Below are 25055 nucleotides of genomic sequence, written 5' to 3'. Positions count from 1 at the left end.
AGGCTCCAGAACTCACTCCCTCTCCCCCTTATATGTTGGGAGACAAAAGTGATTGCTAAAAGAAAGTAGTGAGGATAGAACTAAGCCTTAGAAGAGACCTATATTTAAGAAGGTAGGACATGAAGAAGAGAGAGGGGAAATCCACGGTCCTTTATCAAAGGTTTATTTATAAGGGAAAAGAGAAAAAAATCCTGAAGTAATACCCAAGAAAGAAAGGAAACAAGTATTTACTAAGCACCTACTATGTGCCAGGCATTTTATAAATATATCATTTGATTCTCACAGCAACCATAGGAGTTAGGTACCATTATGAACCCCATTTTACAGTTGAGGAAACTGAGGCAGACAGATGTTAAATGACTCGTTCAGGGTCACACAGGTGGTATCCGAGGTCAGATTTAAACTCAGGCCTTCCTGCATCTGGTCCCAGAGCTCTAACCATTGTGACACCTTGCTGCCTCTAAAGATGACTGTTGACAGAAGGGCATAGACAATAATGATTCCCAATACAATTTTGGGGATGTCCAAGTTTGCCAGATATCTCATTTATGTAAAGCCCCCTGACCAGGTCCTCAGCACTCAAGCTCCCCCAGGCCATGGAAGATTCTTCTTCAGCTTTCTCCTGAACAATTCTGGCTCTTTCTTCCTAAAAAAGCTGCGGCCAATTCCAGGCTGGCCCAGCCTCTGCCCAGGGGACAGAACTCATCTGCCACATTTACTATCCTGTGCTCCCTTCTCAGCTAATCAAGAAAGACTCCTCCAATCACCAAACTAACCTCTAACCAAACACTCTACTTAATCACCAAGTTACCAATTCCTTCTAATCTAAGTATATAAGACACTTAAGCAGTGTTTATCAAATGACACTGAGAAAGAATAAGTCAGCCACTCCACTCCTCGAGTTAATAAAATATACAAGGGTGGGGGTATTACAGAAAAGGGGCTGGATAGATGTTGTCTAAAGGACAGTATAATGAGACAAGCACCATGCCTGGAATTAGGAAAAATTTAGTTCGTGTCTGGATTCCAAAGCCTACTAAGCTATGTGACCATGGGCTCATCACTTACCCTCTCTGTGATTCAGTTTCCCTAAATAGTAATAACAACACTGATATGTCTCTCACAAGGCTGTTATGAGCATCAAATGAGATGGGGTGTCTAAGGTATCTGGTGGACTGGAAAATATTAAAATGGCAGCCATTAAGCTCGGGGCATCAGTTGAACAACTTGGAAGGTACTTGGCTTGGAGAAGACTTTGGGGTGGGGCAGAGGGTAGCAGTCTTCTTGTGAAAAATCAGATCATACGGAGGAGGGATTCGACACCTATTTGACTTGGGCACAGAGAGCAAAACTAGGCACAATGAGTGGGGGACGCAAAGTGACAATTTTAGGTTCGATATCAGGAAAATGGGCTGACTCAAGAGCTAGGGGTTCTAGCTGCCGTCAAGACTTCAAGCAAAAAGGAGATGGCTACATGTTGGTTCCATTGTGGAAGGGACCTTTCAGGTGTGGCTTGGCACAGAGGGCCTCTGACAGCCCTGAAATGGTGAGTCTGTGATGATCAGTAACAGAGATTTAGACATTTTTATCACCATCCTTGCTCTATGAAAATAATTCCCAGCACAAGGGAAGGACCAAACAATCATAACTTCCTGCACAAGAACATCATTTCATTAAGTAAACACACACAGTTAAGAAATACTCACCTCCGAGGCTCACGAGTCATCGCTCAGGGTATATGGCCAGTTAGGCATTAATGAGCCGAGACAACAGGCAGGGACAGACCCATTCATTTTCTTTGGCTCCTAGAGTCCTCCATACGCATTTAGAGCTGCATGGGCCTCCTGAGCTTACTGGTTGCCAGTCCCTAGCCCAGGCAAAAATGTGGGCCCAAGGTGGGAGACCCAGGAGGACCTGGCAGGAGGAAATCTGTTAGGGAAGGGGCATCCAGACAGATCCAGGTGAGGAGCCTAGGTGGCAGACGCCAAGGTTTCAAACAGAAGAACAGAGGTCAGCCAGGAAGATCTGTATATGCTTCCTTCTAGGGTAATCACGAATCTTGGGACAGAGGTAGGTAAGTGACTGCCCTGGGCTAGAAGAAGGAGTGTAAGGGTGGAAAGAAGGGTAACTCTTACAGCAGGTTTTGATTACCCAGTGATTGAGAACAGCTAAGAGTTAGGTAATGCTTAATTATGTTAAAATGGCAAAGGGAAAGAATTAAACCTTCCTTAGGTTTTGTTTTCTTTACAAGCACATATATATATATATATATATATATATATATGTATATATAGAAACTCTAACTTAAGTTTCTATATAAACATTTTACTTATATGTGGTGCTTTGTTTATATATGTTTATAACTTTAAGCATATAAACATATTAGTTTATATAAAGATTGCGGGGAGGGAGCAGGGTAGTGAACCTGTGATTTTACTAGTAAAGGAAACTCCCCTCCAATGGGTGGCATAGGCTTGGAAACTTACAGTCTTAGAGAACTGTAACTGACGGTCAGACAGCCCAGGGTCAGACAGCCAGTGTATGTTAGAGGCAGGCCTCACCTGACACTAAGGCCAACTCCAGCTCCTAGACTATGCTGCCTTGCCAAACTTTATTTTTTAAATTTTATTATTTCTTTACTGGACCTGTGATTCTACTGGCATACTTGCACATTGCACTGAATATTAAGGTCAACAGGACTTTTGATAAAAAAATTACACATTTTTAAAAGATAAGTGGGAAAGCATGTTAATCTCCAAGTAATCGCACCTGCAGCTTGGACGTTCACAATTTAGATCAGTGGATAAAGGTACCTACTACCACCTGCTGGCAGCATTCCATAGTGGCAGAATCAACTTAGAGAAGGTGAATTACCTTCTCGACAGCACAATTTATCCATCCAAACACATAAAGTGATTGCTGCAATGCACTCTCCAAAAAGAACATCACCTGTGATTTAGACCCTAGTTCTGATGGCATCTAGACTTATAATTAGAAGGTACAGTCAAGGATTTTCCAAACATGTGGTTTCTTGAGGCAAAGGAAGTTAGTTCGTCTAGATTTTAATACAAGCATTCTTTATGTGATTGCCCCATATTTTTTAAAGTGTCCCTTTCTCATTCTGCCTTTTCTTGTTTTATAATAAATCTTTAGCTTTCCATTATAGAGGAGCTAAAAAGTGGTTCATCTGTGAAGAATGTGCTTCTGACCCTGGAAGGACGCCATTGGTGGTCCCCAGTGACTGGTGTCCATCCAACACCATGGTCCTGTCAGAATTCCAATGATCTCCTGGAGCCCCCTCCAGCCCCCCACCTCCTGATACCTCAGCAGAAAAGGAGCCATCTGTGAATCCTCTGGCTATGCTTCAATATATTACAGCTGTAATAACCATGGATGGAAAGCGAAGAACATTTCCGAGGTTGGAATTCCCAAGATACCCTTCCTATTGGAATAAGCGAACAGACCTCTCAGTCTGGTGGATTAGACCCCATCAAGGAAAGTAGAAACCAGAGGAAGGGAATGAAATGATCAGAGTCTGTAAGTATTCAGGCTTGACAGAAGTTCAAATTCATCTTTCTGGACTTGGTCTTACTGGAAATATCTAAATATTTCAGCAGGTTTCATTTATTTTCAACTATTAGTTAACACTATGGCCCATTTGAGCCCAATTCAGAAGAATTATCTTTGGTTTCAGAGGTATTTGTTTCTAGAAACCCCTTTCCCTCGTGGTATTACAAAATATCTCAATACCCCTTCTATTTTCTCTCCCCAGTATTCACAAACATTCCTAAGAAAACTGCCTCTCACTTAAGAGTATTCAGAGTTGAGGTAGAATCTCTTGGAAAGTAGTCCCTTAAGAGATAGGCGGTCAGTGGGAACAGGCCCTTGGGAGCTTTCAGTTCCCTGAGTGTGACAGATTACTGAACAGATGAGGATAGAGCCCTCAGAATAAGTTCTGACCATTTATGGCCAGTGCTGGTGACCCAGGCATTGCTTTGGTTCCATTTCCACTCAAATCCATTGTTAACCACCTCACAACCACTTTGGCTGTGGCCTTTTTTGGACTCTCATCTCAATGTTATCACTTCCATCATACAGATTTGCTCTTTACTCCTGGTCTTTTAATGGACTGCTTTGTCAATTCCAAAACAATTCCTACTCCTAGTTTCAACCCACAGCACTCTACCTCCATGAGACCTCAGCAACAGCCATGGAAACTGTCTGTTCTCACTTCTTGGATCCCGACCTTGGCCATGCCCATAGGTGGGACCAGGAAGAATGGAACATCCCTTCCCATCACTTAGAACTAAGTCAGGCTTCTAGTCATGTTTTTTACCAACGGGGTGAAAGTGGATTTGATATTTGATATTTCTTGCTAGAATTAAGAGGTGTTCTAATTACCAAGCTGCTCTCCCATTCATTCTTAGCTTTCTCAGTAAGACAAAAGAATCAGTCTGCACCCTTAAAAATCAGAAAGAGAAGAATTGAAATATGGATGGTAATAAAAGAAAAAAAGAGAGCAAAGTATCAGTTTGAGAATGTAGCTTCCATAGGAATCAGAAGCCACCTGTAGTTTATGAGAACATATCCAAGGCTAGAGTCCCATTGCCTTCAGGTAAGCAGATGTTTGGAGAAGGGACCAGGAAAAAGCAGTTTGTTAACTTTGATATTTGAATATACTCATGATCTCATGAGTGTGGGCATTTGTTCCAGTGATGCAGATTACAACCGATCCATGGTTTTTACATACTCAAATACTACAATGGACAAATGATCTTACCTATCTGGATATTTCCTCCAAAAAAGCTGTCCAAAGCCCATCCATGCCGGCCAGAATGTCCCACAGACACTACAGCAAGCACAGCAAATGCGATCAGAGCCTTTATCACCTTCTCTTGATGTCTCAAAGATACAGTGTGTGTCACATGACTGGTCTATCATCCTTTCCTAAGATACATTTCCATGAAGAGTCATCCACATTCTTCCAATAACCTTCCACAATGGATCTACCCAGTACTCTCAAAACCTCTTTCTGGGTCTTTTAATAGTTTGTGTGTTCCATAAAGGACCTTTTCCTCTTTCTTTGATCTCTTTTGGGCATAGGCATAGCAATGATATAGCTGGATTTAGTGGAATAGTTTCCACTGTTTGGTATTTTGTGTGTGTGTGTATAATTCCAAATTATTTTCCAGAATGGATTGTAGTCATTCACAGGTCAATCAACAATGCATCAATGTGCCTGTTTTCCCACAGCCCCTCCAACATTTATCATTTATCTTTTTTGTCATCTTTACCATTCTGATGGATGTGAGATTGAATCTCAGAAATGCTTTAATTTGCATTGCCTCGATTAATAGTGATTTGGAGCATTTTTTAAAATATGGCTATAATTAACCTAGGTTTCTTCTGTTGAGAACTGTCTTTTCATATCCTTAAACCATTTATCAATTGAGGGATGGCTTTTTCTTTTGAATCAACTCCTTATATCTCTTGAAAATGAGATCTTTTGGGGCAACTAGGTGGCGCAGTGGATAGAGCACTGGCCCTGGATTCAGGAGGACCTGAGTTCAAATCCAGCCTCAGACACATAACACTTACTAGCTGTGTGACCCTGGGCAAGTCACTTACCCCCATTGCCTAGCCAAAAAAATTTTAAAAAAGGAAAAAGAAAATGAGATCTTTTATCAAAGAAATTTGTTGACCCTGGTTCATATATACTAACTGCTAAAAGTAGACATTCCGATTGATTAAGTACATAATCTGTCCATCCAACTATATATCATAATCTGGGCACTATGCTTTCTTCATGACCCTTTTTTTCCCTATTATACTGTGTCCCTCCATAGACACTCTCCCCTATGGCACTTAGCACATAGTAAGTGCTTAATAAATGTTGTTTTCATTCATTCATTCATTCATTTTTAGGTCAATCTCTTTTGAATGGCCCCTTATTAAGGAGGCCCTTCTGAGAGGTTGAAGCAATCAACTGAAGAACTTCAACATCTCTAAGGAATTTTTCTCCCAATTGGACTTCATATTAGATGCCCTTTGTGACATTGGTAAACCATTTGACAAGCCTGTCTCTCCCTTTTTATGAATGCCTTGTTATCAATAAAGATGATCATTGAACAAAGTTATATTTGTGGTTGCATTTGTCAAGGAAACTTGTATGATCTCAAAATATTTATGGGCGACATCTGTTATTGGAGAAAAGCCAACAAGACAGAACCGTTCTACTAAGTCAACGATTCAGTTTTGTATGTGTTTGGGTGGGTTGTCATTGTTATCCACAAACAACAAGAATGATAAGAAAGCACTCTTTATACTTCTAAGGCCAATGATGTGACTCTAAAACATGTCACCTGCTATAGAAAATCATATGAAAGGTTTCCTGTGTCTTTGTCCTATTTTAATCAAGGATACTCTAGCACATTTGTGGACATTCTTTGTAAAAATAAAAAATAAGTTATTATCTTTTGTTATTACCAAATCCACATTTCTGAGAATCAATTAACAAGCATTTATTGAGCATCTGCTATAAGCCAGGCATTGTGTTAGGCACTCTGTCTAAGCACTATACTTTAGTCATACATACATACTCAAAGAGTTGGGTATAGAAATATATTTAACTCAATAGAGAAATAAGCAAAGGCAAGGAAAGAGGAGAGAGGGAGAAACACTGTGGTGAGATGGAAAGAGACAGAAATTTGGAGTTCTGAGCTTGGAGTGATGAGAACTAAGTTCAAATCCTGATTCTGCTATTTATTGCCTGGGTGACCTTGGACAAGCTCCCCCCCCCTTAATTTGCTGGGCCTCAATTTCTTCATGTGTAAAAAGAGGGTGTTTATTGGGATAGATAACCTTTAAGGACCCTTATAGCTCTCAATCTATGATTGATAAGCTATCTATGATTTGTGACATATTTGGTAGCTTTGCTGAGCTTTTTTCTCTATTTTTATTCTTTGTTATAAGTGATGGTTCTCCAGGAGGGGGAGGGAAATATAGTTAATATAAAAATAGAAGATAACTATAATCTGTAGGAGTTTAGGGGTACTGCCATGAATGGTTTTATTTCTGAAAATATTTGCATATTTTCCCTACTTTGTGGAAGAATCCACTCAACAACGTTCATTGCATTCTCGAGAAAGACATTCCCAAACAACTTTGAAGGTGCAGACTTTCTTACCAGAAAAAGGTACAAGCACTCAGTGAAACAGTCTACTGACTAAAGAAAATTAAAGTCGAATATCCTGAACAATACAAATCTTCCAGTGGGAATGAATGCCTTGTGGTGATGCCTTGTTTCCCTAAGCAGCAGTGGGCTCAGCATCTTGGACATAATTTCTACATGGAAGGAGCTGGGTTTTAATCGCAATTGCAACCAAGTCTGGGTGTAGAACTTGAAGTGTCTCAATGGAGAAACCACAATGGAGCATTTTTACAAACTTGGTACATTTTTCTAAACTCTGGTAAATTCTTATTGTTAATAGGTAACATGGAGTCTCAAATGGAGCTTGCAATTAACAGCTGTGGGCTAGTGCCGAAGCCCATTTTTACCAAACATTTTAAATGTCCTTTGGGGTGCAAAGGAAATGTACTCATCTTAATTAGGAAATTACTCCACTGATGAGGGGAAGTGGATTATAGAGATTTGTAAATGATGCTTAACAAGGGACCATTATACCGACAAATATATATTAAAAAACTGATTCTGAGAAACTAGTAGCTGGAAAATCCTAGAGTGGGAGCTAAGTGATATCACATGTTATGGGTTGGATTTGTGGACAACATGCTTTTGTCAATAATACCCAAAAAATGACATCTCCACTCTGGACAAATCATGTGAAAGAACTTATAAAAGTATTCTTAACTACAGTAAATTCATGCAATCATAGGGATGATTTATTAACTTTAAATACCCATTTTCTCAACAAAGCATGCCTTCTGCTTATTGCAATCTGCCCAGAGGATAGGTGTATTCTAACAACTCACCTGCTTAAAGATATATTACTAAGTAATTAGTCTACTTATAAATAATAGATAGCCCTTCAAAGTTTACAAAAACTTACATAAGTAAAATTATTACTTTCGTATTTACAAATTTGTAATTTATAATAAATTTATAGACAAATATATGAATTTATAAATATACATGATCATTAAAATTATTAATACAATTATACTCATAAGTACAATTATTAAGCCCATTTTACAGATGAGGTAACTGAAAGTAAGGATAGTGAAGTGATTCCCCTAGTGTCACCGACCTCAATTTCTAGGGCAAGATCAGAACTCAGACCTTATCTCACTAATTTCAACAATCTACCTACTATGCCACTGAGCCCACTAGGTATTACTTAAGAAACTCTCGGGGGGAGTAATATCCTTCTCATGATGCAGGTTAGCTCCTTCTCTGCAAATATATAGTCTTAGAGAACATTGAGAAGTTAAGTGAATTGTCCCGGTACTATGTAATAATAATAATAACAATAATAATAATTATTTTTCAGATGAGGAAACTGAGACCCCTAAAGGTTTAGTGACTTTGGAGGCAGTGTGGTTCAGTGGAAAGAGCACTGATTCTGGAATCGCAGATATCATGTTCCATTCTCACCTTAGGCAAAGCCAATTAGCATCCATAGGCCTCAATTTCTTTGTCCGAAAAATTGAAAGATTGGCCTAGATGGCCTTTGAAGGTCTTTCCAGGTTTAGACCTTTGCTGCTATGTATTATCTTGTACTTCATCTCTCTATACCTCAGTTTCCTCATCTGAATTATATGAGGGTTAGACCAGATAGTCTGAGATGGGGGAAGGGGTCTTCTTGCTCTAGACCTATGTTTCTATGGTCTGCCCATGGTCACACAGTCAGTATCAGAAGGAGGGTTTGAACTCAGATATTCCTGCTTCCAAGACTGCCATTCAACCCACTATGTCAGGTGAGTGATCATTTTTGGTCCAAAAGTATGAAAAGGTCATTTGTTTAATTTGAGGACTACTAAGTTTACAACATTAAAGAAGACCTTGAAATGTTTGCAAAGACAAACATGCCTCTAAAATAGGATATGTTGTTTTGGTGTGTGTGCGTGCATTTTGGGGTTTTTTTGCTAGCCTTTGGTTCCCTCCATCTTGTGGTTTTGTATTTTGTGGGGAGAAGGGGATGATGTGGGAATTTTAAAAAAAAGCTAATTCCATTTCATCACCATAGTACTCATCTTTATAACCATCTTCAACATTTATAGAGGGATTTGAATTTTACAAAGTATCTTCCATTGGGAACCTTAGTCAAATCACCTCATCAAGAAAATATATTTATCATTTAAAATAAGGGGAAAAAAAACCTTTCTTTCCATTCCTCTGGGCATATAGCATTACATTCATGCTGAACATGACTGCTTTCAAGCCATATCCAAGCTGCAAGGTGCTAGGATGGAAGCTGCCAAAACATAGTTCAAAATTTGTAATTAACCACTGGTTAACAAGCTCCATTCTCTGTCCCCAAGCACTGGCCACAATTACACACATCTGTGGATGTTCCATCTTCTTCATTTCATCCATCTAGCCTTGGAGTCTCCACATTAGGCTGTAGCCTTTGCATAGTGTTGGAAGCAACAAAATGTGCTTGCCTCAAAGGACTGAAATTATGGGAATAGGGGAAACAGGAAAAGAGATGTGATGTTTATTTTTAAAAAAAAAAAACATTTAGGACTACCTTCAGGATCCTTTGTCCCTGCCTTTGGTAATTATATATATAACCTAAACACTGCTATTTTAGTCCCCAGAACACAAACTGATGATATCATCCAAAGATATTGCACTCACCAAATATATTCACCAACTATACTCAGAGCCCAAATGAAAGAAGATTCTCTCTAATTGGTGAGGTCCACCAGAAATTGCTTTTATGAATGAACGTGTAGATTGCGTCAAGCCATAGAACCGCCCAAGTGAGAGATAGAATTGCCTAAGGGAAGGCAGCTTCTCTACACAGTTCGGAAAAAGAAAGTGGATGTAGAATATTGAATGACAAGTTCATAGAGCTGGTCTCTCAATATCTATATCTTGGACAGATACTATGTATGACCAATGGACAAGCCCTGAAGGGATTAGGAGAAGAGCATTCTGGGTTGTATCTGTGTAATTTCACAGTGCTTGTAATGATCTCAAGTTTTTAATGATCTCAATGTTTCTCCCTGAAACAAGGTCCATCTTGTTAACATCCTACAAGATGCTTTGAATAATGAAATACTACAGCATCCAAAGAGTTAAAGTTGTAAGTCACCACAAGAGAAATGGAGAAGTGCAGAGTGGTTGGGGAGAGTCTACGGCACATTCCCAGTGAAGAATTGTGCATCAAAAGTGACTTTGAAAAGATCAAGGACAGGTAGGATCATAAGAGGAAGTGATCCTATCATATAATGAGCCTAAGGGATAAAACATGGACAGTCCATGTAATCCATTGCTCTTCACACAATATTAATCAATCAGCCAAAGCCAGGCACTGTGCTAAGTGGCAAGAGATCTAGGGGGATGAATAACTTGGACCAGAGCAGTATAGGATGAGTAGGCACAAATGGATTGGGATCAATACCAATGAACAGAGTAAAGCCACATCTGTAAGATCACATGATGTAGTGAAACAGGCATCACAGGATTAAAGAGTGAGGAACTTCTGGAATTGCCACCCGTGACTACTATTTGCTGGTCTTGGCTAGCAAGGACAACAAGGTCTGTGGATTAGCATGGCTTCCAGGCTCCTTAGGCCTTCCCATTACAGTGACTATTTTACGTTGGTTAGTCTTCTTCAGAAATAAGTCTAATCAGAGTCCATATTTTCACCTTTATCCATTTCCCAGGTTTCAGCTTATTTAAATAAGTCTGGTTGAAGCTATTTTAATTAAATGCTATTTCTTTCTTATCACTGTTAACCTTTCATTTAACTTGGTCTTGGTTTTGATTTTACTCTCACTAGTTGATGGTCTAACTATAAACAGAAAACCAATTTTTCAGTAATCCCCAGCTCAGGACCCAGCTATTTCCTGTCTGTTAAAATATAATAAACTTCCTTTCTTTGTGATATTGGTATAACTGCTGCTATCTGATTCTCTTCTGGAAGTAAATGCTCATGTTAGAAAGCCATGAGACTTTTGAATAATCTAGAAGTTTTTAATATTTGTCATATCTCAATCACAAAAATATTTCACCTTCCTCCTCTGGGACCTCCTTTACAGGGAAGTTACCAAGTACCAAAATATATGTGGATAGTTACTAGCTGTGTGACTGTGATTAAATCACTTAACCTCTCTGTGCTTGAGTTTCTTCATCTATAAATGAAGTGGCTGGACTTGAACTCTAAGGTCCCTTCCAACTCTAAATCAATAGTTTTATGGCTTTGTTTGGAGTATCTTCTTGTGTCTTTCCTAGGAATCTCTACAGATTTTGGGGTGTAACTTGCAATCACCTCCATGATGACCTTTCACTTTACTCACATCCTCATCATGACCACTGCAAAATGAGATGACCCAAAGCACCACGAAAGGTTCACTACATGCTGAAACTAATTCCTTTGACTTTTTATTTAACTCTCTCTATAGAGAACCGTTGAGCCATCCCGAGATTCTAATGCAACTTCCTTTTTCCTCCTGGTTTCACTTAGATCAAAAATGCCAAGGTGGATGTGGTTGGTAGGGAGCGAGTGAGGACATGGCAGAAAGCCGCTCTTAAATGCATCTACAGCCTAATCAAATTAAAATTATGCTAAGGTTAATTCCTTAATGATGCACAATCTCTGTAACTCTAGAGAATCTAGCTCTATGTGAGGCCACATGGAATGCCACCCCCAACATTTAACAAGCAAAATTATCTAGTTTTAGCCCAAATTAATTAACATGCCTAGGACTTAGTCATGTCTTATCAGTGCAGGCAGCGAAAATGTTTCAAACATCATTTATAATGAAATTATTGTGTACTTCCCCCAAAGAGAATCAACTAAGCAATTAGACCCAATTACATTTACTATAGGATCTTTAATCAAATATTGTAGCTTCTTTAGAAGTGAAGCTGCAAGCTTAAAATGGTTTCTTAAAATATAAGAAAAAATCAAGAGCACATAATTCATATTTTCTCATTCATTTAAAGAGTCTCTTTTTTGAGTTGGGGGGGTGATGTGTAAGGAGTTACTGAAACATCTCATGTGAAGTCACAAAGAGAAGAAGGCTTCATATTTATACTGTATACACTTTATACATCCTTATTGTCCCCTCCATTTGAATGTTGTGTTCCTTGTGAGTAGAGATTATTTCAAACTTTTATCCTTGTATTCCCAGTACCCAGTGTGGTATGTTAAGCACACAGTAGGTGCTTGATAAATCCTTGCTGATTAATTGCTAACTTAAAAATTCTAGGTCACAACTTCACCTTCCAATTATGTTAGGCTCTAATCTAGTGCTATCAGCCTTACTATTGTCCATATCATATTTACAAGGCATCTTTCCCCAGAAGAAGCAGTGGGGTATAGCGGACAGGGAACTGGACTTGGCATCAGGAATACCTCAGGCACATAATGACGATGGGGACTGAGACACGTCACTTCATCTCTCAATGGCTCAAGCAACTCTAGAAGACTATAAGTTGCCAAACAAGTGAAAATCTGATTGACGGAGTTTTTTCATTGGAAACTTCCTACTCCAATGAAATTACACCTCAGATACCCCCACTTCTGCCCTGCCCAAAAAATTTCCCTATGGAACATTTCAGAGCATTAAGAGGCTTTATCCTCCAAAAAGATCAAAGAAAGAGGAAAAAACTCCATGCGTAAAAAAAAAAAATTATAGCGGCTCTTTTGTGGTGAAGAGCCACTGGAAACTGAATGGCTCAATAAACAATGTTATATGAATGGAAAGGAATGTCATCATACTGTAAGAAGGATGAAAGGGATGGCATCAGAGAAACCTCTGCAGACTTGTATGAGCTGATATGAAGTGAAAGGAGCAGAACCAGGAGGACAATTACAATACAGTACTGATAGTGTAATAACATTAGAAAGACAAACAACTTTGAAAGACTTAAGAACTTCTGTAGACACGATGACCAAACATGATTCCAGATTCCATAACAAAACATGCTGCTATTTACCTCCTGACAAAGAGGTGATGAATTTAGGGCATTGAGAGAGGCAGGCACTTTTTGAATATGACCAATGTGTAATTTCTTTCCTTTTGTCATGTATATTTGTTACAAGGGTTTTGTTTTTATTTTATTTTTGTTTCCAGTAGGGGTAAAAGGGGGTAAGAGGGAAAGAAAATATTTTGAATTGAAAAAAATAATTTAAAAAAAGGTTATGAGGGCAGCTAGGCGGTGCAGCCCTGGAGTCAGGAGGGCCTGAGTTCAAATCCAGCCTCAGACACTTGACACTTATTAGCTATGTGACCCTGGGCAAGTCGCTTAACTCCATTGCCTAGCAAAAAAAAAAAATGGTTAGGCTGACATAAATAGTTTTGTGATGTGACTCTTTTCCTTTCATGGGTTAAAACATCTTTTAAAGAAAAATATTCTTCTCGGGATACACTGTAGTTGCAAATAATGGAATCCCATAGCCTCTGAAGAGCAAAGTTGAAGTTTACCCAAAAGGCAATGAAGAGGTACATGAAGGATGTGAGGAGGCAGCAAGATTTAACCCACCAAGAATTTTGCAAGAGAAGGGACTGAGGATAGCATCTCTGAACTGCATGACCAGAAAAAGGAAGAAGGCCAGAAATGTGGCCAACGAGACAGATAACTGATGGGCAGCTCATATGCTCTCTTGCTACTGATACAATGCCAAAAGAAATAGAAGGCCCCCATTATGTTGTGTACTTTCTGTAAGGAATTATGGGATGACGTGGCCAAGAGCTGCAGAGGGTGAGAGATGGGCTGGAATCTATATGTTCCACGGCATGGCATATTTCTATTACTATAGGCTACCTGATGGTATAGGTGACACAGTAGATAGAGATGTGGTCCTGGACTCAAGAAGACCTGAGTTCAAACCCAGCCTCAGATACTTACTAGAAGTGTGACCCTAGGCAAGACACTTAATGTCTTTCTGCCTCAGTTTCCTCATCTGTTAAAAGGGGATAATAATAGCATCTATAACCCAAGGGATGTTGGGAGGATCATATGAAATAATATTTGCCGACATCTCTGCAAACCTGAAAGTGCTATATAAATGTTAGCTGTGATGGTGATGATATGAATTCCTGATCTCTCCAGCAGCTAGGTGGCACAATGGATAAAGTGCCAGGACTGAAGTCACAAAGACCTGAGCTGAAACCCACATCATTGAGATCACAAATTCATCAAAGTACCTATACAATGCCTCCTCTATGCCCTGTTTTGGCCACTGGGCTGCAAACATAGTGGTTCATAGATAACAGAAAATGGAAGCCATCATCAATCATTTTGCTTTGATCAAAATGAATTTCTATAGATTTGTATGTATGCAATATGCTAATTTGTTCTTTTCTTCTTTTAAGAAAACATTCTATTTCTTTGAAGATTAAAAAAACTCAAAAAAAAAAAGTCAGACAAATCAAATTGTAACCCCAGTACTGTAGCTTGCCTCCCAACTTGAAGATCAAGGCAAGCTTTATTATTCTTGGAGCTGCCCACCCATGTGTAAGCTATGGCTTCCGTCTTAACTAAACGCATTAGGCTTCATCACGGAAATCTGATGTGGTCTGGACAAGCTGCGGCCCACCTCCCACAGGGAGGGAAGGGCAGGTAGACAGAAAGAGCTGGAATGATTGATGGACACAGGAGGGTAGCTTCTGTTTCCTAACACCAAATGAATTCTACCAAACCCTGCATGCAGTCCCATGTAACTTGCTGGTGACTGGTGTCCGTTCAAATGATCCTGGTGAGTGGGGAGTAGTGCATTTGAAAAAGTCTGTAGTTCCCTTTGTCCTCCTGACTTTAAAGCAGTGATACTCCAACTCCGTCATCCTTTGTATCAAGCCTGTAGTGCTGGATGGGGCAAGGCTGTTCTAGGCTCATGTATGACTTTATCTTGGATCAGAACAAATAGTGGAGGACACAGAGAGTAAGAAGTGCTTACTGGAAGCACCCACATTCTTGATATGATTTTTAGATGGACCCCAAGTGGTCTGCTTATTATTTGATTCAATTCAGCAATTTTTCATATGTACACACACACACACACACACTGCCCTTAGTGCTTCTTCAACCCATCATTCTATCTCCTGTCTCTGTGGCTTTCTCTCCCCCATACTCACTCCTGCCTGCAATAATTTCTTGTTTCCTTCAAGACTTCACTTAGCTCAAGTTCCATCTTCTACATGAAGCCTTTCCTGATCCCTCCAATAGCTAGGTGGCACAGTGGATAAAGTGCCAGGAACGAAGTCATGAAGACCTGAGCTCAAATCCAGCCTCAGACACTTACTAGCTGTGTGACCCTGGGCAAGTCACTTAACTCTATTTACCTCAGTTTCCTCATCTGTAAAAAGAGCTGGAGAAGGAAATGGCCAACCATTCTAGTCTTTCTGCTAAGAAGACCCCAAATGGGGCATGAAGAATTGGACATGACTGAATAAAACTACTCAACAGCAACAACCACGGGCTAGGCACCGTGCTTAGCTCTGAGTAGACCAAGAAAGGCAAAAGACTGTTCCTGCCCTCAAGGACCTTATACTGTAATGGGGAAGACAGCATGTACCTCTAAACAAACAATAGATAGGATAAAGAGGAAATAATCATGAGGGAAATTACTGGAATGAAGAAGTATTGGGAAAGGTTTCCTGTAGAAGGTGGAATTTTAGCTGTGATATAAATATTGAGCCAGGATGACCTGAGTTCAAATCTGACCTCAGACACTACTACTTCTGTGACCTTGGGCAAGTCATTCAACCTCTGGCTGCCTCAGTTTCCTCATCTGTAAAAGGGAGATAATAATGGCACTTACCTCCCAGGGCTGTTGTAAGAATTAAATGAGATAATATTTGTAAAGCTCATAGTATAGTGCCTGTCACACAGTAGGTGCTTAATAAATGATAATTCACTGACTACACCACTTCAGTAGACACTCAACAAATGATTGTAAAAATTAAAAAATTAAATTTTCTCTCCCTGACCAAATTACCTTGTAATCAATTTTGTATAGAGCTTGCAAATACATATATTTAAACATTGTCCAATACAATATAAGTTCCTTGAAGCCTGGGACAGTTTCATTTTTTGTCTTTATTTTCCCAGGACCTAGCACAGCATCTGGCATGCAGTAGGTGCTCAGTAAATGTTCATTGGGTCTCAGACACAAAGTTACTGATTGATTAATACATGTGCTAGGTTGGGGACATAAGATTAACATGAAACTGTCTTTGTACTCAGGAGATTATATTCTACTAGTTTATTAGGAATAAATTCTATAGTTAATCTCAATCAACAAATGTTTATTAAGCACCTACGTTGTGCCAGGTACTGTTCTAGACACTAAAGATACAAAGGAAAAAAATGAGATAGGCGCTTGCTAGCTATTTTAGCTTTAAGGAATGTGTCATCCAGGTCCTAACAGCGTTGGCAAAATACTGATGGGATTTTATAATCGCAGGTCTAGAGCTGGAGAGACCTCAGAAGCCAGCTAGGATAACTTTCTCATTTTATGATGAGAAAGATGAGGAAACTGAGCCACAGTGACTTTTCCAGGGTATCATGGGAAGTGGGCGTCAGAGAAAGAATGTGAACCAGAGTTCTCTGACCTGAGTCAGCGCTCAAGCACTCTCTGCTGTCGGGACTGACATCTGCATTTAAAAATAACAAAAACAACAACAATGGAAATCTTTCTAATCAACTCTGAATGTCAAGAACAGCCTTCATGAAAATTGGACAAGAAGATGATAATAGAGTTCAGGAGCTCAGTAATAATAATAATAATACTAACAATAATAATAATAATAATAAATAATTTGGAGAAATGAATCGAGGCTCTCCATAGAAACAATGACATGAGATCTTCCCTTTCCTGGCTGTAGCCTGAAGGAAAGGTTTCCAAGCACCAAGATTTCTTTCATCCTGCCCCCCCCCCCGCCAGCGGCCATCTGCCTAGAGAAACAGAAGAAGACAGTAGTGCTCTTCCCCCAGACGGCAGTACGCCCCTTCCTCCAGCCACATGTGCTCAAGAGGGCAGCCACACTCCAAAGTGAACCAAGAGAAAGTCCCTCTCAGGAAGGGTGTGAGGGATCAGCTGGACCTGGGCAGCTCTGAGTCTTTCCAGCAAGGCCTTACACATCTTGGAGTGTGCAGATGAGGGAGTACCCAGCTGTAGGGGTCCTGCACAGCCACCCTTTATGGGAACATGGGGCCAACAGATCTACTTCCCCGCCCTGAAAATAATGGTATGGACACAAAGATTCTGAAGGGGAAAAAAAAAAGGCCTCTTAAACCTGGGCACTAGCAGGGAACAATTGAAAAAGCCATGGATTTGGAGTCAGGGGAACTGGGCGCCAATCCAGTCTTCAACATTTACTACCTCTGTGACCATGATGAATAAATCATTGAAACCTTCAGTTTCTGGCCCTCAGTTTCTCCATCTGTAAAATGGAGGAGTTGAACCAGAGGGCCTCTAAGGTCCTTTGTAGCTTTCACTCAATTATCCTTTAACTAAGTCATGGAAACATCAAGCTTATAAACCCAACTCCATCTCGCTGCTGCAATTGATGTATTCCAATTGAAGGCCCCAGGATCTATCACCTTCTCCATCCAAAGTACTGCGTATTTGCTCTGAATGAAGCTGAAACGTGACTGGCCTCTCCTCATCCTACATTCATTTTGCTTCATTTTGTCACCAGGTGCTGTAAGCAAACCTGTCCCCCTAACACCCCCTCCACCTTCCAATTCTGGAATAATCTTCAAATTCATTACGCCACTGTAACTTTCCAGAACAAAATATCTCTTCCTGGTCACCTCTCTCCTAAATGTGTCCTCTCCTCTATTCATATGTAAGTCCTTCGAGGGATGGAGTTGTCTACACCAGATGGTGCAGTGGATAGAGCTCTGGGCCTGGAATCAGGTAGACCTGAGTTCAAATCCCACCTCAGAAACTTAGTATCTGCATGACCTTGGGCACCCTGCAAGACCTCATTTTCTCCAACTATAAAATGGGGATAATAATGGCATCTACCTTCTAAGATGCAATCTAATATGGAAACAAACAGAAGCTCCTGGGGAGAGGGAGAGGAGAGCACTCTTTCATTTCTGTCTCTATCTCTAGCACTTAACACAGTGACAGACACAGAGGAGGTGCTTAGTAAATGCTCATTGAATGATTCACTGAAGAAAATGTGAACTTCAGCCTGGGGCACCATACCTCCTTGATCTCATCCCAGCCCTTGAAGGAAACCAAAGGGTATTTCATTTCCCACCTTGGCTTTGCCCATGACAACACATGTATTCCATGTATCCAAGTGATTCATTCCCAAGGATCCTGAGCATGAGACGGTCCAGATTTCAACAGAAAGGGAGTGGGATAAGCACACTGGTGGGGCTGGGGAGAAGGAAGTAATAGGAAGGGGAAGAATTCAAATCATAAGGGGAAAATGACTCTAAAGAAGGAAACCCATGAGCCAGAGTCAAATGGCTTGGCAGATGGAGCCATGTTCAGGGCTCTGCGCTGACAAGGGGAGGCTTTTTCCACTCTTCCTCATGTTGCCTTCATCGAATTTTATCTTTTATGTCAAGAGATCAAATAAAATGTTTAAAAAGGATCAGATTTAATGAGAACGAGGGGAAATAAACTGGTGCAATTAAAGAGTAAAAATAACTTCACTGTGGCTTCAAACCACAGGCGTTTTATAATTTCAAGGAAGGAGACATGAGCATAACTCAAGGGCACTGCCTCAAGGGCTCTGCCTGTCTCTCCCATGGTGGGGAGAGCCACAGGCAGCCAGAGGTTAAGAACTAACCTACTCTCCAGCCAGGAGGGACTCACGACTGGGTCAAATTAGTCAGATCAATCAAGCCTCAACATTGGTGCAAGGTAATCAAACCCTAGCCTTTTTTTATGATACCTGAAGATGCGGAATACCTACCAATGGGTTATCACAGATGACAAGTTAAGCAGATCTGAAATTCCCAAGGAGTTTCCATACTAGATCAGCAGTCATGTTTTTTTTCTCTTTCCTCTTTCTAGAACGATTACTCATGGAATCCTTCTCATTTGCTCTCCAATTCAAAGTGGCCTCCCTGCTGTGCTCTATAAACATCCCTCTCTTGTTTCTGCTCATAGGCCGCTACTCATGCCTGGAAAGCTCTCTCTCTTCACCTGTGTCTCGGAATCCCTTCAAGCCTCAGGCATGGGGGTACCAAGTATACAAGGCCTCTTCTAATTCTCCTCCCAAACAGAAATATCACTCTGGAGCTGAAAGGGCCTCAAAAAGCATCTATCTAGCCCAACACTTTTACAATTAAGGAAACCTGGGTCCAAAGACACAAAGTGACTTGTCTAGGGTCACAGAAGTTGTAAATGTCAGAGGTGGGATTTGAAACCAGGTCTTTTGACTCTAAATTTAGAGCTCATCCCATTGGACCATGATAGGTATGGAACTTTTTCCGGTAAAACAGTATTCGTATCTGTTCTTCTGGTTTGACCTATGACCCCTAGAGTCAATCCAGATATACCCTGAATATAATATGAAAATGATATGGCATGATATAATCATTATGAGAGTATAATAAGATACACGGTACAGCGCAACATAGTTCCATTGGATAAGCCCAAAGGTCCTTATCCTCTTCCATGTCATGGGCCCCTTATGGCAGGGATGAGGAATCTGCAGCCTTGAGGCCACATGTGACCTTCTAGGTCCTCGGGTGTGGCCTTTTGGCTGAGTCCAAGTTTTACAGAACAAATCCTTTTATTAAGGGGATTTGTTCTATGAAGTTTGGATTCAGTCAAAAGGCTACACTAGAAGAACTAGAGGGCCACACGTGGCTTTGAGGCTGCAGGTTCCCTACCTTTGCCTTGGGCAGTCTGGTGAAGTCTACAGACTCCTTCTCAGAGTAACATTTTTAAATGGATAAAATAAAATACAGAGGATTATGAAAGAAACCAATTATATTGAAATAAAGGTGCATTTTTTTTCCAATCTAAATTCATGAAACCCTTGAAATTTAGTCACAGGATACGTGGTCCCTGTTGTAGACAAAAGCAAACCTTAGACCACTTTAAGTCCCTAAGGGTTATTTCTCTTACATCCCAATCTGGACAGGAGTCTAGCCTTGATCAAGCCCAGATGGGCCTCCAGGAGATAAAGAGGTGTTGATCAGTTACCCCATTCTATTTGAGCCTTCTTCTACATAGGTGAGGGTTGTATCCCTTTTTCCCTACTCGGTCTCCTCCCCAAACACCCTTCTGAGGCCATACTTACCGATAAAATGGTGTGTAGTCGACAGTAGAATGACAGGGTTGAAACTCCCAGGCTTTGAGTTTCTGGCACTCCCGGTGTGCACGAAGCTTTACCTTCACCGTCCCTTGGCAAAGCTCTGGCACTGGCTTTCTCTGGGGCCGATTGCAAAACTCATTCGACTCCACTCGCCAGGATTCAGCAAAATCATCCACATCAAACTTGAAGTTGCCATCCCCCCCAATTAAGTCATCCCGTTTGTGCCCGTTGTAATTGCCACAAAGTCCACAGAGTTTGCCCTGCAGGTGTGGGGCAGCCATGACTTCCACAAAACTGTCTCCATCCCAGGAGATTTCCAGGCCTGGAAGAGAAGGGAACAAAAGTTCAGTCCACCATTCCCAACGATGATAGCCACTACAGCCACATTCATTGTCTTTGACAGGTGATCAACAGCCAATTCTTTTGTAAGACAATCCAAGAGACATCAAAATCCTTTCACTGTACTGGAGCCTAATTGTATTTAATAGTACATAAAATTAAACTGGGTCACTGGCTGGGTTGGGAAAGCTGGTACATGCATTTTTATGACGCACATAAAAACGTATTATACTAGTATTTGTTTTAACAAGGTTTGATTCATATATTCCTATATCTGAGCCTACTTAGCATGCTTGTTTTGTTATTCACATCAACTCAACTCAATAAACAGGTGTTTACTAGGTGCTGAGTGCCCTGCCAGGAGCTGGGCATACAAAGACAAAAATGAGACACTCCTTGCCCTCAGGACATCCATTCTATTGAAAGGTCACAGAAAATACAGTTAAGTACAGAATACATCTACTAAGTAATTTCAAGAAGGAGAGCTAGTGGACCATTGGGAACATTAAGAAAAACCTCGTATAGAAGTGCTAACTAAGTGTATTCTGGAGAAAGTCAAAGGTACCAAGAAAGAGGGGAAAGGATGGGAGTCCATCCTAGGACTGCCACCATCATACCACCATGTCCATTATATATAAGAAAAATAACATGACACAGGAGAAACAGCCCTGGAATTGGGAGTCTAAAGACCTAGATTCGTATTCTAGTTTCACAATTTATTAACTCTATCACTATGGGCAAACTCAGTACAACTCTCTCAGTTTTTGATTTTCATGTCTGCAAAATGGGAATAATAAGTATTCACACAACATAGCTCACCAGTGTTAGGAGGGAGGTGTTTTGGAAATCTTAAAAGTATTATATACATGTTGTCTCCCCAATTAGAATGTAATTAGAATCCTTTGAAGGCAGGAACCATCTCATGCTCGTCAATTCATCAGAGCAGGGTGCATTACAAATGTTTATTAAATGCTTGTTTATTGTTGTGACTAAAGAAAGTTCACTTAGCCTTTTTTTGTACCTCAGTTTCCTCAGCTATAAAATGGGCATAATATCAGTCAAGCTCCCTAACATGGCTGTTATGAGGCAAGTGCTTTTTAAAACTCCAAAACACCATATAAATGTATGTTGTTGTTATTACTAATTCCTTGCATTTAGATATTATTCCTGTCCAAATCACTTTGGGCTACCTTCAAACAGAGAGAGATGAGGTTTTTATCGTTAGAGAGGTTCACCTTTTTCTAGCACATCAAGTTTGTGAAACGCTCTCCTCACAACACCTTTGTGGGTTACATAGCGCAAGCATTATCTCCATTTTACATTAGAGAAAAATTTCAAGACATGACTTTTCCCATGCTGACACAGTGTCTGAGGTAGAATTCAAACCCATATCTCCTGACCTGAAACCCAGTTCTCGGTCTACTATATCACTATAAACATAACATAAATCTATGCTTTGAGCCTTAAGTACACAGACCCTAGTCTCAGGAGTAGGCCCTCACATAAAGAAAAATAAGACTCTTTTAGCTTGTGATTATAGACAGAAATGTTGTAGGAAGAATAGTACGTGGACTATCTGTTCCCTATGGGCTTTTTAATCTCTACCCCATTGCCTTCCACTCCCAGTTAGGCTCCTATGAAAAGAAAAGTCTTTCATTCTGTCATAATTGGAGAACTCAATGGGACCACTGAAAAGAATAGCATGGGTCCCTCTTGAAAGGTTTAAAGTCTGTTTCCCTGAAAGATCAGGATCTCAGCCATTCATCACAAATGGTTGATCTTCAGGAGGGGAGACAAAGAGGATGGGTCTGAAAACAGAGGAAAAGTCCTCCCTAGATATCCAATGGTCCCAGAGCTGACATATGGTTACATCACAAAGAAACAAGATCAAGAAGAACTCCCCCACTGGTAAAATTCCAAAAGCCATACTCCCTACACTTGGATGGCATCCAAAAGGAGAGAATGATAGCCAAGCATCATTGATATATGGTTAGGACACTCCACTGCCACATCAAAGGGGAGGAAAGTAGAGACACCTGTCAGAGAAAGTAATCTGGGAAGAAAGCTTGTGTCTTTTAAACTGAGTTTCTGTAGAAAGCAAATGCAAAGATTCCATGCAGAGAAACACAAGGAAGGGAGATACTCTCCGACCAATGCACATGGTGGGGAGGACAGGGCAAGGACTGCAGGAAAGCTTGAGGAAAAAATTTGCTCCCAAATAGTTTCATCAGGAAATCTACAGGAAAGCTTGTCTGGGAGTAATTGATCCAGGGAAGATGGCCAGAGCACCAGCTGAACATTGAGTCAATCGATATACAAGCATTACTGAACATCTACTACATGTCACACACTGTGTGACACTGTATTAGGTGCTAGAGAAGTACAAGTTTCTGCCTGCAAGGAGCTTACATTCTGCCAGGGAAGTAGAACACACATCTGGGGAGTCGGGGCCCAGCAAAGATGTTTTGGCATAGGCCAGGAGTTCTTAATCTAGGATCCTTGATTTTTTAAAATTTATTTTGATACCTGTATTTCAACATAACTGATTTTCTTTGTAATCCTAGGTATTTTATTTTATGCATTTAGAAACATTATTTTCTGAGGATCCATTTATAGATTTTAATGGATTGTCAAAGGGGTCTATCATACACAAAAAGGTAAAGAATCTCTGGTCTAGGTAATTGCAAGGATCGCAAATAGAGCCCTGGGATATTCAATGGTCATGATCTTCCCAGTAATATTGGTTTTAATTATTTTTTCCCTGAGCAAGAAGGGTTGGGGGAGGAAGGCAGGGAAGAGAACAGCGTTACATGAGCAGCTGCAGGGCAGATGGCAAGATGCCTGTTCAGTCCCGGACCTGATGCTGGGGAGAATGGATGTATGGGCCAAAGATAAAGCATGGCATGGGGGAGTGGGGCTAGCTTAATACGGGGAGCTGAGACAATGAGAACGGATTCATTCACACACTGTTCTAGGCATGGAAGATAATGTAGACTATATGGACAATATAAAGAAGATTGCTTTACAACCATCTGATCGAACTCACGTTTCCTTTTGTTTTGCTTGGGGGGGGGGGTCCAGATCTATGAATTCACTGGAATAGGAAATCTCCTAGTATGGAAATTCCAACATGCAGATCAGTCATTAAACTTCCTCTATCACTTAAAATCTAGGAGTTGCCTGGGGCATTGAATAGGTAAACTCTTTGCTCTGTGGTCACAGAGCCAGTGTGTGTTGGAGGCAGGATTTGAGCTCAGATCTTCTTGACTCCAAGACCAGAGTTCTAACCACTGCACCATGTTGCCTCACAGATATTTAGGATGAAATAAAAGTAAGAAATATTCCACAGTTTCTTGAGACACAGAAATTATTATCGTGAAGAAAGCCTGACCAATAAAGAGGCATATTGCAGTAAGCCAAAACATAGTACAGGAGAAACCTTCCCAAGGATAGCCTCCTTGCATCTGAGCAGAATAAGACAAAGGACCCCAAGGCCCAATCCTTCTATTAGACACTTGGCATTCTGATTTTCCCTCTTGAAAGCTCTTCCAAAGGTCAGCCAGCCTTTCCTAGTCAGTTCGATTCAACTCAACTATCATTTATTAAGCATGTGCTATGTGCCAAGCACTGGAGCTACAAAGGAAAAAAAAAGAGTCAAGTCCAGCCCTCAAAAAGTTCACTTTCTACTCTAAGGAAACAATATGTACACAGATGAATAAGTAAATAATGAATATGTGCCAAGTAATTGTGATTCTTGGGTAGCCATGGTTAACTGGGAGAATCAGGAAAGGTCTAATTTTAGGAGGTGGCTGTTGAGCTGGATATTTTTCCCACCTGGAAAGACATATCCTATCCTTTGAAGGTCATTATATTTGCTATTTGAAGGTATTTGTTGAGCTCTCTGAAAGCTGTGGCTGTTTCTACTCACCAAACAATGGAATACGATTCAGACTGGGGAGTGCCAAAGGATAATACAGAAAAGGTCAAGTCATCCTTCATTTTTGCCTCTATGACCTTTTTGTCTACAGAAGCCACTTTTTAAGTTGGCTCCGTATTTTATCAATGCTTCCCTTCCCCACATTTGTGGCATTTCCATTTCAACTTTCCCTGCTCATTTCATGGTGTAATATCTTCCTTTTGAGTACACTCATGGAAAGGTGATTATAATACTCAAAGGGGAGAAGCTAATGAGCTGTAACTAAGGAAATAACCCTTCAGTATGATGTCTTGAATGGTCATCCTCTTCAATGAAGCATTTTGGAAGTGCCTTGGGGGTTTATGGGCTG

At 40.5% G+C, this 25055-nt stretch overlaps 1 protein-coding gene across 3 annotated transcripts in view; it reads right to left on the bottom strand.

The window, feature by feature from the left end:
• BMPER (BMP binding endothelial regulator) overlaps positions 1–25055 on the bottom strand; it is a 291522-nt gene that overhangs the window by 64208 nt on the left and 202259 nt on the right. For all 3 annotated transcript variants that reach the window (XM_020969089.2, XM_020969086.2, XM_020969088.2), the window contains one exon: positions 20416–20752. In XM_020969089.2, the coding sequence (XP_020824748.1) occupies positions 20416–20752 (337 nt within the window). The remainder of the gene's footprint in view (positions 1–20415; positions 20753–25055) is intronic.

This window comes from Phascolarctos cinereus, unplaced genomic scaffold, assembly GCF_003287225.1.
Source record: "Phascolarctos cinereus isolate Bilbo 61053 unplaced genomic scaffold, phaCin_HiC Scaffold_4;HRSCAF=312, whole genome shotgun sequence".
NCBI lineage: Eukaryota > Metazoa > Chordata > Mammalia > Diprotodontia > Phascolarctidae > Phascolarctos > Phascolarctos cinereus.
This window is presented reverse-complemented; position numbering and strand designations above follow the sequence as displayed.